This window comes from Drosophila busckii, chromosome 2R, assembly GCF_011750605.1.
Source record: "Drosophila busckii strain San Diego stock center, stock number 13000-0081.31 chromosome 2R, ASM1175060v1, whole genome shotgun sequence".
Classification (NCBI taxonomy): domain Eukaryota; kingdom Metazoa; phylum Arthropoda; class Insecta; order Diptera; family Drosophilidae; genus Drosophila; species Drosophila busckii.
The window spans coordinates 16,083,179-16,100,282 of NC_046605.1; the positions used below are offsets into that span (position 1 = coordinate 16,083,179).

At 39.2% G+C, this 17,104-nt stretch overlaps 1 protein-coding gene across 1 annotated transcript in view; it reads left to right on the top strand.

Moving 5' to 3' along the window:
* Positions 1-11,212: 11,212 nt before the first annotated feature.
* LOC108596409 (rap guanine nucleotide exchange factor 4) overlaps positions 11,213-17,104 on the top strand; it is a 41,081-nt gene continuing 35,189 nt past the window's right edge. Inside the window, exons 1-3 of the mRNA XM_017982100.1 lie at positions 11,213-11,290; positions 15,636-15,778; positions 15,869-15,963. Coding sequence (XP_017837589.1) covers positions 11,256-11,290; positions 15,636-15,778; positions 15,869-15,963 — 273 coding nt within the window. The 5' untranslated portion in view covers positions 11,213-11,255. The remainder of the gene's footprint in view (positions 11,291-15,635; positions 15,779-15,868; positions 15,964-17,104) is intronic.

Consider the following 17,104-nt stretch of genomic DNA (forward strand, 5'->3'; position numbering starts at 1 on the left):
CACTGCGCAAAATCAACGCTAGCCAACCGCAAGAGCCGCAAATTAATCATTCAGTCTTTTTAATGACACTTGTGACTTTGTCAAGTGCTTGCTAAACTATAAAATAAAACTTTTTAAATGGCATTTATGCAGTGCCTCAACTTTGTCAATTGTCCATTGACCTTTTGTTGCAGCAACCACCAACTAACTATATACGCACGCATACCTATATATATATGTATATGTAAGTAAGTAATGTGCAAGAAAAAAAAAAAAAAACTAAAACAGTGGCAAGAAAGCGAGAGTAAACTTTGCGCATCATTTTCACCTAGGCAACCACAATGCATAAAGTTGAAAAGTCCGTCGAATGTATTCACTGCCAGCGCATTGAGCAAACGCAAAATAAAAAAAGGAAAGAAAATACGGCAAGCGAAAGCGAAAACTGAAAAACTTTTTCAATGTGAAGGCAAACAGAGCGCACACACAACTTGAGAGCTGAGGGTGCGGCGGGCTCACAGACCCTGCATTAAAGGCAAATATATAAACAATGCAAAACTTAAATAAAAACGTTGCCCGCCACAGGCGTCGACCCCGCCAGGTGAACTGTAGCCAGTGGGGGGGCTGCTGAAGGCGTGTGCGTGCCTTCATTTGCCTTTGCAGACGAAAAGCACACAGAGAAATAACAGCAACAAAAGGCCATAAAAAATTTGGCAATAACAAAAGACTATAGATTTTGGATTGCTTAAAGACGAGCTGATGGTGGTGGCGGTTGGCTTGTAAATGGTTTTGATTTAAAATTGAGCGCTTGTGGCTTTGCCTAGTGCATGCAAGTGACGTCAATGATGAATAAGGCAGCCAATTAACGAAGCGTGCCCAAAGAGCTTTTCAAAATTGTTGCTGTTGCCGTTGCCGTTGTTGTTGTTGTTTTGGTTTGCAAAAACTTTACGCATACGCCTAATTATGGCTGAGGGCACACAAACATTTGCCTACTTTTAGGGGCCATATAAAGTTACCAAAATCAATATGTATGGGGGGCAGATTTGCTAAATTGGGCAGCACTTGATAAATGCTTGTGGTGCGTCAAATAAACATTTACGTCTGCTATTCATACTCAATCCAAAAGCTATTCATCTAGCACATATATATGTAATATACACGCACTCGCTCTCGCACTCAGCCTTTCTCTTTTACTCGCTTTAGGCTTGCGTGACGCAGGCAGACTCAACTATGCTAACAGGCTGGTAGAACTTTGGTGATGCTATCGCTGCTATCAATAGACGCAAGTGGCGCAAAAATAGCATTTACGATGCTCGCATTTGTCTGCCACAAACTGTTTCACTGTGTGTGCGTAAGTGTCTGTCTGTGTGTGTGTGTGTGCCTGTTGGTCGCACAATATTGTCAAAGTTTCCGCTCTGCACTCGCTTTTTGTATATTAAAATGACATTCATAGGGCGTCATCTCCCCAGGGTGCCATAAAATGTTCGCACATGCAGACAGTCGGACGAACAGACGGACGGACAGACAGACAGACATACGGGTCAAGTGCTAGCGTCATGTAACTCAATGCTTATAGCGCATATCTAAATGAATTATTTATGCCTATTGAGTGGGTGTTGCTGCGAGCTGCGAGCTGCTGGGTCGAGTCGCTTGTTGCATGCTATTTGTTTGACATTTAATATGTCATTAAAATTGCACACATACATGCGCAGCAGCGTTGTGGCTATTAAATTTAGTCACAAATTGCCTGTAAATAGCGTCGCTTTCAATTATTGCGTATACGCAGCGTGTGTGTGTATACAACTTTGCGCTCTAATTCGCTGCGCGCCTTCACTAAAAGCTGCTTTAAAGCTGCCCCTTTTTTTTTTTGCTTTTCCTGTCTTTGCTGTCTGTGGCGTCAGCTGTGAGTGTCCATAAACGCGCTGAGTGTAAAATCTTGTTAGCATTTGTATGGCAAACATTTTTATGTTGGTCTGGCCATTTAATGTGCGAGTTCTTAAAATGCATTAAATTTGATGTGCCAATAGCAGAAAAATAAAAAAATTTAAACGCTTGCAGCGAAAATTCTTAAAGTGAAAATACACGTAACATTTAATGTAAAAAAACACAGCTGCTTGGGAAGCTTGTCACCTGTAAAAAAGTAAAGCAAAACACACACACACACACAGACAGTGAATGTGACAGTTGCCTGTTGGTAAGAGAGAGAGAGAGAGAGAGAAAGAGAGAGAAGACAACGCGTATCTGGTGTAAAATCGTTGAGCTTGTTTTTAATTTCAATCAACTTAGGCTGCGACAAGCGCGTGTAACTCGAGGATTTTCTACTATTTATTTGCGCGTTATTTGCTCGCCTGGAAACTATTTATCAACCTGATGGGTCGGCAACTTGTCGTCAAGTCACGCAGCATGTCCCACTCGACAGCGACAGCGACAATAACAACAAAAGCTGTCTGTTACACCAGCACACAAACAAGTTATCAAAAGCGCATCAAACGCGACAGTCCGAAAGGCTCAAGCCATTCTTATTGCTTACATTGTCGTCGTCGTCGTCGCCGTCGTCTGCTGTCGCTGGTATTGCCTTTGAGTCACGCACAACGCTCAGATAGCAGCACGTACAATAAGAAATACTAGACGCCTCCCCGCGCTTGCCTCTCACCGCTTGCCACTTGGGCTAGGGACTGCTGTACACCGATCACGCAGCGCATAAATAATGCCATGTACCAAGGTTTGTCCACAAAATGGTGTCAACTTTAATAATATGCTTGCACCCTAAAAATAACTTGTATCGCTTTAACTTATGCCAAGCATCTGCATAACAGCAGCCGCACATACTTGCGTACAAGTTTTTGTGATTTAATGTCGCAGTTTTAGCAATAAATCTACAAAACTTTGGCTTAGCTTTAGCCTGCAGCGCCCTTTGTAATAACCATTTGAAAGGCTACGCCTGCCGAAGCTTAACTTGTCCCAACTTTGCTGCTGCCAGTGGCTTAAAACTTCATTTGACGCACTAGTTCAAGCATCAAGCTGGAGTTAGGACGAGGCTAGCTAAGCCTAGTTTTCAATAAAGCATATTTTTTTTTTAATAAAAAAAATAACTTCAATACAGACATCAAATTTTAATTTAAATTTAATCGAAATTTTTTATATACAGAGCAGATTTGCTAGTTTGAAATTGATATATTTATTAGCTGGTTTTCTCGTTAAAAATAGTTCAAGATCTGTTAACTACTTAAGTCAAGTGTTATTTTTATTTTATCTTTTAACATATTTAAATTTATTTCTTTCTACTCGCACTATATTAAATTGCATTCAAAAAAGCTGTGCAGACTTACAACTTATCCTATACTACAAGAGTTTCTCATTTGATTGAGTAGTTAATTAATTTTACAGCATAAATCCTAAAGAGCAACGTTTTAATTTTAATGACAACTCGTTCACTGCGTGTTTCATCGCGAACTCTCCATACACTACTGACTTGCCAGTGGCCTCGGGTGGACTGCGGCCTTACCTGCGGCTTAACCTGACACATACGCGAGAGCCGCGTGCTCTTGCACTCGAATGCGCTCGATCGCACTGCGCTGCTTCGACTGAACGAGAGCGTTGCTGCCATCTGGCTTAAAGAGCGCCCAATGTACATCGTACGATGCGTGGGTGGGCTCTGTTTTGACAGCAGTAAGCGACATATCCAGGCAGCTAGAAACTGAGCACGAGAGCTAGGACTGCTCTCAGGTTTAGCACAGAAATCACGTGACTAAGCACAATGTGTGCAAAGCATTGGCACGTAGCTTGCCAACGTGCAAGTTTGTTTCATCATTAAATAAAATGTTCTTATTTGCAAAATAGCTTAATTCTATATTTGTAGAATAGTTTAATAAAAATGTGTATTGTGTATTTTAGAGCAATTTAATAAAACAGTTATTTCTGACCCTTGCATGCATTTGTGCTACTTTTAAACACAAATTGTAAATAGGCCAATTAGTCTGAGTATTAAATAAACAGCGTTTGACAAATGCGCATTAGCTTAATATAAATTTAAGCGCAATCAAATTAAGTGGAGTACACTTATATAGCAATTTTATTGCCATGTTTATGTTGACAATTATATAGAAGTAAAACAATGGCAAGCCACTTGCTAATATTTATTATAAAAGTTGCTATTTTACGACTTGTTTACCACACACTCTATAAAGCGCACGCTATGCGAACAATACGCTGCTTATGTGCGGCTATCAAGTTTGAGTGGCGCTGCTTAGTCCTTAGAGCGGAGGAGTAAATTATGCAAATTAATTTGCATATTTTAGCAGAAAGTTTTCATTAAAATCGCATAAATAAATAAGGCTAAAGTAGGTCAACGTTAAGTGGTAAACAAACAACTTGCAGTATAACTTATGCAAATACAAAGGCGGCCCTAAACTAACCTTGAGTAATAAGCGAGTACGTATATGTATTGGCGGCTCTGGCATAACACTAATATTTATACAACTAATGACCAATGGGCGACCTTCAATATTTGAGGCGAGAACAAAGCAAAGCAAATTGCAAACGAAATTAGTACAATAAATAGTTAAGGCATATTTGCTTACATATGTGACATGGGGGCTAATCAAACATTAGTAGTAGCCCACACAAACAATGTCTGTGTGTGTGTGTGTTTGTTTGTAAACGGTGCGTATACGCAAGCAAGAGCTGTAAGCAAATGCGATTTTGCTGCCAATGTGATAAGCGTCGCATAAACGCAATAAGCTGCAAATAATCAGCAGCAAGACAAGAAATCTACGCACACAGACGTAGCCATTAGGGTGCCCGAAGTAGAAGCACGCACACGCCAGTGCTTAAATGTATGCTACATTTAGCTTGCAGCATCGAAGGCGGCGGCGGCGGCCTTCAACGTTCATTAAAGCGAAAAAAAATATACTTTTTATGCAAATGTTATGCAAAGTGTTGAAGCGTTGCCAAACAATTTACGCAGCTAGAACCCAAATGAAGTGAGAAAAATAAAATTAAAAAGAGCCCAACAACAAGCAAGCGCTGCTTGCTAAGCGTTAAGCGCAACACTTTCATTGAGTCAAAGGCGAGAGCGGCACAAAAAACATAACGGCAGCAAAAACAAAAGCAAACACAGCAGCAAGTTTTGAGCGCGCAAAGGCAAACAAAATGTAAATTGCTTTTCGCTACTTGTTTTTTGTTTTTGGTCAATGCCAATAGCTGATAAAACGCCATCGTACAATGCACTTCATATGAATAGCTGTTGGCACAGTCGAAAAACCCATTAAAGCGGAGTTTCCATGCTATTGAACCTGCTGGCAGCAGCAGCAGCTAAAAAAGTTGATTAAACTAGCGCCGTATACGCTGCGTATGCGTAATTTTTTTGTCTAACGTGTGAGCTTTAAGTGAATTGGAAATTCAAGCAGCAAATATAAACGTCTTGCTTTGCATTTGCCAAAATGCTGTTGATAATTCAAACGATTTACGCTCTAATGTACAGCGGGGCGTATGCTTAATGTGACGCAGTCAGCTGTGTCGCAAAAATTAACTGCGGGCTAGCAACAGCGAAGACGGCAGCTGTTGTGCACTGAAACATGCTAATAATTGCGCATATAATTTGGCCCAACAGAGCTTAAGATGGCGACGCACTAATGCCAATGGGAAAGGCAAAGGAAGCGACAGCAACAGGCAGGCATGCAGGGCAAGTTGGTCCGGCGATTACTTCAATAATTAAGGCACTCAAAATCAAGACATTGTATAAAAGCAACAACTGAGTAGCTTAAGCGTGAGTGGGACAGAGAGAGAGAGAGTCTGTTAGTCAGACACAAAAGCCAATGTTAGTCAAGCAGGCCATAAAATTTGCCAGCACATCATGCACACACACACACATACATAGACAGGCGGACAGGCAGCTTTGGCATGGCAAATAGCAGCATCTGCATACAGCAAAAGTACCGAAGGATGCGTTGCGTCTGCTGTATTTGCACATTGCATGTTTGCCCAGTTGGGCCAGAGCTTTGAGCTGGGGACTGGGGCGTTGGCTTTTGCTGCCTACAACACTTGTCTGCCACAAAAATTTCTGTTGCTGCTGTTAAAAAACTAATTTCTCGCTTTGTTGAGCATAATTTTATGCAATTGTTTTTAGATTGAAATTGTCAAGACAAGAATTTAAAGCATTTAAATTGCAGCTGCAGCAGCAATCAGCTGGCAATACAGTATTTTATTTTATTTATGACTTTATTGTATGCAATTATAACAGTTAATTATGGCTGCATGCATGCGCTGTTGTGCACATGTCGTATACGTTATGCTGTTTTCCAATTAATTTTATTAATTATGTGCAGCCCAGCGTGCAAGCTGACTAGTGCTTAAAGTGCGGGCTGCAAAACTTGCAGCATTTTAAACAAACCGCTGGCGTTCTTTTGTATATGCAATTTTATATTTTATTTATATTTGCAAAACAATTCTGCAGAGACACTAGCACATGACAGCAAATATTGCGAATGCTTGACTCTGAACAGAGTGCAAATGAAATTTCGTATTTGATTCAGTATTAATAAATGAAATTGAGTTTGCTGCTGGCATATTAAAGACCTAGAGACATTTCAAAGGCAACTAAAACCAAACAAAAACTTTTCTTTTATATTTATTGCAAGCATAAAGGCTCGACAATTGTGCGAGTTTAATTGCCGTCACTTGCCTGCAACACACACCCGCACGCACCCACACAAAATGCAGTAATCAAATTACATGACAATAATGCGCACTTGTCTGTACATGTTAAATGGAACTAGCATCCACTAAAGTGTCAGACACACAGACACACACACGCACACATACACACATATGGGCATATGTATACGTAAGTGCAAGATTACATCAACGAACAATCATGTATGGCACACGTGTGGCTCAAACACTGACTCATCGATTGCCTACTTCACATGGCTCAATGTGCTTTACTCACCTGGACACGTTTTATATAGCTGCAGTGGCTTTATAGCTACGTCAACAATGTCATTCGATCAATGTGCAACGGCTACGGCAATAGCAGCAACAATAACAACAACAACAATATCAGCAACGTCAGCAACAAAGGACCAAGAGCAACTGCTAACTAGCAACTAAAATGATTTTGTGTGCTAATGGCCAGCTGCACAGGAAATGCCATTAACACAGTATTTTTCTTATACACTTTGTGCATTCAACAATCACAAAGGTTAGCCTGAAGCTGTGCAAAGTGTTTGTAGCAGCATAAAGGGAAGTACAAAAGCTAAAGTACTACAATACATACATATGTATGTAGTTATGAATTGTCAGAAGCCAGCCCCAACAAATTAGTTAACTAACTAAGACATGGAGTCAACATAAACAGCCTGAAGGCCTCAGATGCTCTGGCTACATTACTTTACTACACAAATAATTCTAAGCTACAATTAAAAACAAATAAATAAATATTCCATCAATTGCCAGGTAAATTAAACACAAACAACAATTTCAGTAAAGTCGTAGAGAGCTCGAAAGACTTGAACTCTTTGGCTATATGATCGCTTTAATTAGCAACTCAATACTTATTAGACATATTTTTAAAACAAGAAAATTTCTATATTATTTATTTTATTGCATTGCAGCAAAAATACAATAATTTTAAATAGCGATTAGGATGGCAGCACTGGCATAAAATTTGCCTACCACCACAAAGATCGATAGGTGACTTAGAGAAATCAGCTGATCGAAGTAAATGTCGTCGTTGGGAAGCGATTACTTTTGAATTGCTTTTTTACTATACTTGCTTTAAACTATATTAAGCAATTCTTGTTATTTATTTTATATTAAACAAGATATATAATAAAGCTTGCCATTAAACGGTTTGTTTGCCAAAGTGTATTTCAAAGTCAGTTGTTTGCTGTTGAGCGAGCATAAGCGACCGGAAAAATGCATTAACGTGGCCTTTGAGAACAAGTTGAAGGTATGCAAGCACCTCTTATGGCATGGATATGCCTTGAGCTGCAAGCGTTATTAAGCGCACATTTATCATAATTAACGCCAGACAGATGCGTGCCAGGCATAAATGCCCAAGCCGAAAAGAATGTGTGGCATTTCGAGCGTTGAGGCTGACGAAATGCTAACGTCAAAGCAGAAGCCAAACGGCTCATAAAAAGAATATGATACAAGCACACGCACAACGCAACGCAGGATATGCCAGCGAGCCTGTGCCTAGTGTAAGCGAGGAATTTATACGCACAACAGCGAATGATTCATGCGGAAATAAAGGCACTCAAGAGTGTTGTAAATATTGTTGCAGCTACCGCAAAAGAAGGGCCGAGGCGTTGAAACAAACGTTATGAGCACACACACACACACACAGCACAGAAAGGAAAAGTGATAATAAAAGGCCCGAAATTTACACCTTTTATGTGCTTAACGAATTTCTTCATAATATCAGTGCGGAAATGCGCTTAATATATCAAGAAAAAATGAAATGCGAGCGCAACATTAATCAACACGCATGCCAGACAGTTGGTTTTTGCTATTTTTGTTGTTGTTGTGGTTGTTGTTGTGCATATTTTAATTGACACATTGATTGTTTTGCAGCGCGTTTGCGTTTTATAGTATGTGCAATTTACGCATACCAATGATGGTCGACACCAGAACGCGATGAGTAGCAAGGCAGGGGCATGAGCAATTATTGGGATGAGGCACTCATAGAAGCAACTGTTGAAGTGTAGCGCCAATGCGTCGACTCACCAATTGAGCGCTCAACAGTTTGTTGCAGAGCGTTAAGCATATGCTGCTGAGAGAGAGAGCAAAAGAGCACAGCAACATGTTGCTGAGATGCTAAGCATATGCATATTACGAATAAGCTGATCATAACATATATAAGCTAAAGCAATAAAAGTGCGACTTTGCATTTATTAAAAATTCAACAATATTTATTTTTATATTTATAACTAATTAAAAGTACAAACCAGTTAATGTCGCTGCATTGAACTGCTCAGCACTTTGCTAAACAAACAAAACAGAATGTTAATTTAATGAAATGTTAAGTATAGTTTGCTCCACAGTCGCCAACAAAACTTGTTGCTAAAAACCGCGCCAAAACAAAAACACAATAAAAGCAAAATGGGCCACAGCAGTCAACATTGCCGTCAACGCTGCGTATGAGTAATTTGCACCACCCAAAACAGAGCAACAGCTACAGCTCCCCAAAGAGCAATCGCTCCCCACCAATACACACACACATACACACACACACACACAGTTGGGTAGCCCAGCTGTCAGCAGAAAAATCAGCCCGAAAACTCACCTGTTAGGCGCAGGATGTGTCTGCCCAGTAAACGAAGCGATGGTGAATTGTGCAAACTTTGCTCGTCTCATCGTCAGTTGCGACGTGACTAAGTAACGTAACGGACGTGTGAGCGCAGCTAAAACGGACAGCAAATATAATTTTTGAATTGTTTCAGAGTTTCTTACTACCACAAAAAAAAAAACAAAAAACATTTATTTTTATGCTTGTTTTACTTTCGGCATAAATTAACTGAAATTATTTAATTTAATCAATAAAGTGCAAGTGTTTAAGTTCGCAGTTGTGTCGCGTTTAACATTAAACAAATATTTAAATTCAAACGGTAAATCATTTGATGTCAAGCTAAAGTTATTGCTGCTAAGATTTGCAAGCTTATGCTTTGAGTTGAAACTTACGAGCTACAAATGCTTTACAATATAGCATTGAAGCAGTTATAGCTGCCGGCGCTTGGTCAGCTTCAATCAAGCTGCTGCTGCATTGGCAGCTGCAACTGCAACTTGCGCTTTTCGCTGAGTTGCAAGTTCAATTAATAGCTAAGTTTTCTCATTACCCAACATGTAGCAGTTGCAATTGAAACTTAAATTGCATTTACTGTTTGGCAAACTTGCTTGGCACTAATTGCAAGCGAATTGTAATAGAACAAAAACTAAAAATCTCAACAGTTACGACAGCTTGGGCTACTTGGCTGGCTGGCAGACTTGATAAGGCTTTAATCAGACCCACATACAAACGAGGCACACATGTTCATTTTGCAGATAAGCATGATAACATGCTGACTCGTTTGCTTATTTGTCATCGATTTTGGCCAATGAGCCATATAATCGAAATACATTGCATACAAAGCAGCGCAGAGAGCTTAAGGCTTGAGTATTTTGCTTACACAATTAACTTGCTGGGCCAACAAGACGTATGCGCAATGAGCATAAAGCGTAGCTGCATTATCTTGTTAGTTAGCTTGTCATATTTCAACAAGCACCAAACTCACTCACACAAGCAAACAAACAAACAAGCATATAAAGCATACGCAGCGTATGCCATGTACGTCATATGCTATGCACGTCAGTCGCTGCTATTTTTGTTGTAGATATATACTTATAATGCTTACATGGGAATCTGAATGCGCAACATTTGCATTGTTTATGAGCAACATGCATTAAGCCCGCTGGGCAGCTGTCAGTAAATAGACGCACACACACACACACACACACACACACGCATTTGGCCAAGAGGCAACCTTTTTTGTTAGCAAAGTTTTCGTCAGTAATCAGCAACAATAAGCTTAAGATTTGGTTTGCTTTTCATTTGTGAATACAAAATACAGTTTAGCTGCCCAGTAGGATGTTGTCGTTTTACATAAAGTTACACATTGCATTAAGCCCTTTGCTGTTGCCCAAGGACCTTTTTATGTTGGACAACATTTTGTTGTTGCCAAGTCAGGCCCAGGCTGAAAGTCTAATCTGGCCCACACAACTGATAACCGATAACAACTTTCATTTTGCAGATCGTAACCCCAAATGCTGCTGCCGCTGCTGCTGCTTGTCAAAAGCAACTAAAACGCAACGCCAATCCCTTCGAGTTTTCAATTTGTTTGTGCTTTTGCCTCATTTCAACTACAAGCTGTATCTCTTATTTCGCGTACTCTGCTGTTTTCAAGACAAAAGTGCAGCATAGACAAGACGAGCAGCAGAAAATGTTTTATATTATTTAATGGATAAATTGTATGCAACGCGTTGCAAGCAGCTGCCACAACATTTTCAGTTCTCCTTGCCACACAAGGCAATGCAAGTTTTATTTGACAACGATTTAACAACGCGCTGGCCAAGGACAAACATTTTTGTGGCTTAAACAAGGCTAGCATTTGTTTTGGTTTACGTGAGGCAAAAGAAAATAAACAACAAAGTAAAGCGCTTAAAAAATTAATCTATATTAAATAAAAACACATTTCATTTGAAACAATAACAAGCAAATATAAAAGAAAAAACAAAGCACAATGGCTATGGAATGGATAACGGCTATGGACAAGCGGTAAGTACAATTCATGCATAAATTAAAAGCTTACAAGAGTTGAAAATTAAAATAAAATTTGCAAACAGTTGTGATGAGTGAGATTTAAGTAAAATAATAATCAACTAAGTGAACAGGCTTGAAAATAGAACAAACTATTCATCAAATTAGCAGAATTTTATATTAATTATAAAGTATGCAAGCAAATATGACGCTAAGACTTTAATATAAATAAGAGCAACTAATTGTAATATAGAAAATACTGTACATAACATTTTCAGTTAAATTATTATTTAATAGCTGCCTTCACACTTGGGCCAACAATCTTACAAATCAAAATTGATTTGGTTAATTAGGTCGTAAGGAGTTATCAAAGCTTTCAAGTTGTGTTTATCTTTGTATGTCTGTATAAAAGTCTAAAATAAACTTTTTTCTTTTATTAAATGCTTTTTAATTTGAAGAATACAGTTGCAAAATGTTTCGGCAGTAGAATATAGAAATCAGTCGAATTTGTAGAAATTTATTTTACAAAATAGAATAATAAAATGTTGGATTCTGATATCTAAGAACCAGGATATCGAATTTTTACTTAAGCTAAGCGGTATACAGTTGCTGAGCTGCTCAGCTCTGTTGTGCCCCTCAGAAAAGCTAGCAAAGCTTATAAACAATTTTCAGCAATTTAAATTTAACTTTGTGCACACACAGAAAGTTTGTTATTATATTTTATATGCTATGCTTGCAGCTGAAATTAAAAATTCTTCACATACAGACAGAACACTTTAATAACTGTCAAACATGGAAATGTATTTGATTATGACAACTCACCTTAGTCAAATTGCCCCAGCTACGCTTTGAGCACTTCAACAAAGTAAAACTCAGAGCAGAACATTTAAAATGTTTATGTCATGCTCGACATTCATCTGTCAAAAGGCAACGGCAGCAGCAGCAGCAGCAGCAGCAGCTGTAGCCATCATTAATATATATCTTGAGACAGCAGTCAAAATCGCAGCTTGTGCTAAGTAATACGCTATATTAAATTACAATACCTTTCAAAGTTGCTACGTGCAAGCTTCAATGCAATTATATTGGGTAAGCAGCTGGCCAATTTATTTCTTTTTATGGCGGCGAAAATTGAGAGCCGGTCAAACAGCAATTGCTGCTCATTTGAAGCAGCTGCAGAGCGAAAGATTTAGAGAGCTATTGGTACTTTATGCTATTGGTAATAGCACTTGAGCAGCGAGCACATCATTAGCTCGACTGAAGCGCATGAGTTGAGTTGGCAACATTTTGATAAACGTTTCAACTCAATTATTATCAAGTGGCAGCAAGCTACTTGTATTACATGCGAGTGAGCTAGAACTAGAGCTAGAGCCCGAACGCCACATACAGAGAACTGTAATAAAATACTGCGCTCAGGGCGTGACTGGGGCAACGCCTATGCAATCAATCAACAGCATGCCCGCCAGCAATGCTTGGATATGAGTTCCAAAAAACAAAAAAAAAGGCCATCGAGCTGGCCAACTGGTCAGCTGCTCAGCTAAATACAAAAAGGTCAAGAGCAAAAGGCTTAGAGCAAACACACACCACACACACACTCGCATACACTCGTTTTCACATATTTGTTCGGTGATTGCGCTGTGCTCTGGATTTCCAAGCACAAATATTTGTGTATTCAACATTTGTTTAGCTTGCAACAATGCCAGCACGTAGCGTTTGTTGTTTAAAGCAGCTTTAAACAATTGCAAGTGATTTGTTTTGTTACTTTTTATTACAATTTCATGCTTAACGGCGCGTAATTTTGCGAAAAATTTCTCAATCTTGTTGTTGCTGGCGTCTGTTGACTTAATTTGCATTTGCGCAACGTCAAGTGGCAGCAACAATGTCTTGCCTCAATTGCCGCAATACAAATGATTTAATTTGCCAAGCTGCCAAACAAATCGCCTGCACTGCTGCCATTTTCTATCAAAAACTCACTCTGCACCTGTAGCCCAGCGGCAATTGATATTGATGTTGGGCTCAAGCCACACACACACACACACACACACATATATTTATCACAAGAACTTGGCACATTTTTCACGCATAGCATGTTAGAAAGTTATTTATGTCTGGCTGGCTGGCTGACTGGCAGTTGGGGCAATTAAAAAACGCACGAAAGCAACAAAAGCGACAGCTTTGCATTTTTGACTACTGTGCACGAGCTCACAAACCGCAAAATGCTATTATAATAAACAACAAGAACTGGGGCGTGCGCGCGCCTCAACGCGCTTCCGGTTGTGCCCAGGTTCCATATCCGTATTAAGCATTCTACACTCTTCGCCATATAGACACGGCACTTAGCTGCGCCGCTGTTTGGTTAACAACAACAACAACAACAACACAAACGACGATAACAGAGCCCTGCACCGCCATCATCAGTCGCTGCGGGACCATACAACAACCAACAGCTGCCCCACTACCTGGCCACATGAATTATGTATGAATGAGCGCGGGACAAAGAGAAACAGCGCCAAAAAGTAGACACTACAATATGAGCACACATACAGAGAGAGAGAGAGAGAGAGAGAGAGAGAGCGAGATAGGGAGGAAGCGACACACACACACACATACATAGCGTGCTTGCTTTATGTGCTCTCTGATTTGCAGCCGCAGCATACATTTTATTTTTAATTAACTAAAGAGCCAAATTATTTCAAATGTATATTTGCATTTACAACTTTTCACTTTCATCTGAGCAAATACACATAATATTTAAACTATCAATGCACATAAGAATACATAAAGTGGATTTCCCCTTATGCCTAAGAATTCCTGAGAAATAAATTTCAGTTGCAAAGCATTTCTAATTAACTGAAACAATTTTTGTTTAATTACAAAGTTCAACTGCGTTAGTTAGCATTGAATGCTAAATTTCTATGTACAGAGTAGGCGGCAGTTTGCAGCCAGTGAACTAAATAGACAGTTAACTGATTGTCAACGACAAAAAATAATTCAATGTTGTGCATGAAATAAAAATTGTCATGAGCACATAAAGTGGGAATTCCCTTTGGTTTCCAAATTCAAGAGAAATTCAGGAAAATAAATTTAAATTTCAATGCTAAAATGCCTTAACTGAATCATTTTTATTTTATTTAAATAAACAGCGTAAGCGGCAGTCTGTAATGCAGTAAACCAAATAAAGAGCTGCAATATAATCAAAAAGCGTTTGGCAACTCTGCTTGTCAATTAAATATTTCACTAGCAAAAACATTCATATTTTTTATTTTGCTTTGCCAAATGCATAAAACTAAAATTAGCTATACTAAATACGTAAAAAACATCCTATATAATAGCGAATTTTCCAAAGAAAGCATTTTGAAAAAAGCGTTTAAAAATGAGCTGCAACTGAGCAGAACATTTTTATTGGAGTTGTTAATAGTTATTTTTTTAAGTGATTTCATTAGTGAAAATCATGCACTGAATTTATTAGATATTGTAGAATCTTAGCTTAGGTATTTAATGCAATGGCATTTCATTCAAGCACTCGAGTTTTCAGGTTTTAAATAAGAAACAAAAACTTAAATCTGCCATAACTTTATGATTAGTTAACTAACTGTCACCATCTTTAGCTAGCTGCATATTGTGCTCATTAGCCAGCAGCAAATTTATCTCAACTGAATAGAAATGAAAATTATTTAGACAGTTTGTGGCATTTGGTTCGCACCATGTTGAAGTTTTATATTTTAGCTTTAGGCGAGCATTATAATAAAATAAATTTTATTTTGCAGCAGCGACAGCTGCACTAGTTTCACCTTTTTAAAAATGCAGCTGCAAAAGACTGAGCCTCGACTCTTCACACAAGTGAAGTGGGCAATCAGAGTTCAGAGCTACACTCGAAGAAAAAACGCGTACTTGCGCCAGCTGCTTGAAGCTAGGCCAAAAGTAAACTTGGTTAAAGTTTAAGGCTCGCAATTAGTTTGCCTTTGAATTGAGATGAGTTTTACTTTCGCCTCGGCCAGGTTTCCGTTTCCGGCTACGTGTACTCCGCCCACGTTATATTTATACACGTTTATTTCTTGTTATACGTTTTTTATTATTCGTTAGAAGCTGCAGCCAAGTGAAATTTGCATATTTAATTCAAGCACAAGCCATGACCAAATGACATTCAAGTTTTTAATTTAAGCATTGTTGTGCTTTCATTTGCATTTCTTTTCGTAGTCGGTATATATATATATATTTTAGCTGCGCTTTATGGCCTTGTGCTGTGGCCAGTTATAGGGCAACAGTGATTTGCAATTGTTTATTGAAGAGCCTTGGAGCTTTAAATTGAAATTTGTGTAGAACATTTAAGCGCACTAGGACTAATGTTGTTTGCTTTGCCTTGCAGTCCTTGTGATCGCAATTTGCGTGATGTGGAACTAATATCCTGTCGCTTGCGTCGCGTCGAGCCGCTTTGCCGGCTGCCCGGCTCGGCCTTGCAGCAGTTGGCCATGTGCGGTTTCTACGAGGACTTGGAGAAGGGCGTTACACGTAAGTGACACTAAAATATGCATGCAAGCCAAGCTGCAAATGCATCTTATACAGCATAATTATATTTTTCAAAATGTGTTCTCGCTTTAGTTTTTCGCGCGGGCGAGCAAGGACGCTTCTGGTATGCGGTGCTGGGCGGCTCATTGGAGGTGCGTTATCATGCCCATGCCGATGCAGATGGCAAGGTGAGTGCACTCACACTACACTGCTGTAACTGTAACAGTTAAACAGCTAAATAGAGACAGACATTGTCGTCAGCACGAAACTGCTGTCACGTCATGTGAAAACAATGCACAGTTTGAACAATATAATTGATGGCGATTATATAGCACAGCACACAACGGAGTGTAAGAGAGGGGGTGGGGGGAGAATGAAAGCGAGCGTGCATGGCAGGAAGTCAAAAACACAATATGGACTATGCCTGACTGCATGCATGGGGCTATGGCTATGGTAAGCAGGCTTGCATGTTCAATATGTCGTTGCGATTACACGAAGGATTTCAGTATTTGAGTATTCGAGTATTGTGGTGGGTGTGGTGTAGTCATGAGTTCATCTGGCTATGGCTGCCGCTGTGCCTGTGGCTGCTGTGTTATGTAGTATTGCGGTTTATGGCCTGCGGCATTGCCTTTTATCTCTTACCTGCCCCGCCCCCCCAAAAAAAAGAAAGAAAACTGCTGACAGCGTCCATTGTGCATTCAGTTGCTTGCCAAGCGCTCAAATTTGTTTGTATGTAGCTTAGGGTGAGTCGATTTTTATAAGCGCCAAAATAAAAATATAAGCTCAAAATTATAAGATGTGTGCAATAAGTAGTCATAGATCTAAAATTGATTTCCAACACGCAAAATTTTGAAATTTTATTACAATTTATTTATTACAATATCTTCAATATTGATCACATTTAATTGATACTCACATTAACTTGTTAGCAACAAAACTTGTAAAAAGAATTCAAGAACAAAATGTGCTATATAATATATATAATGCATCGATTCTATACAAAGAACCAATGAGTTAAGAGTTTGATTTATTTGCTTGCTTTTGTGTCTTGTTCATCGCTTGGCGAAAACAGCTTAGAATTTATCATAGCTTATGACAATTTTTTTGCCCACAACCTCGATACACCCTAATGTATGTACAGCTTGCCTCCTCTATTTTTTTGTGTGCCACAACGCCACAGCACATTAATTTCCGCACGGATATTGGCTAGTCGTTTTTACAGCCTGTCAATGGCGCTTTGCTAGTTCCACTTGCCAGCTCTCTCTCTTGGCCTACATATGCTTGAGTTCATTTCAATTTTTGTACATCTTTTTTTTGTATAGACTGGCC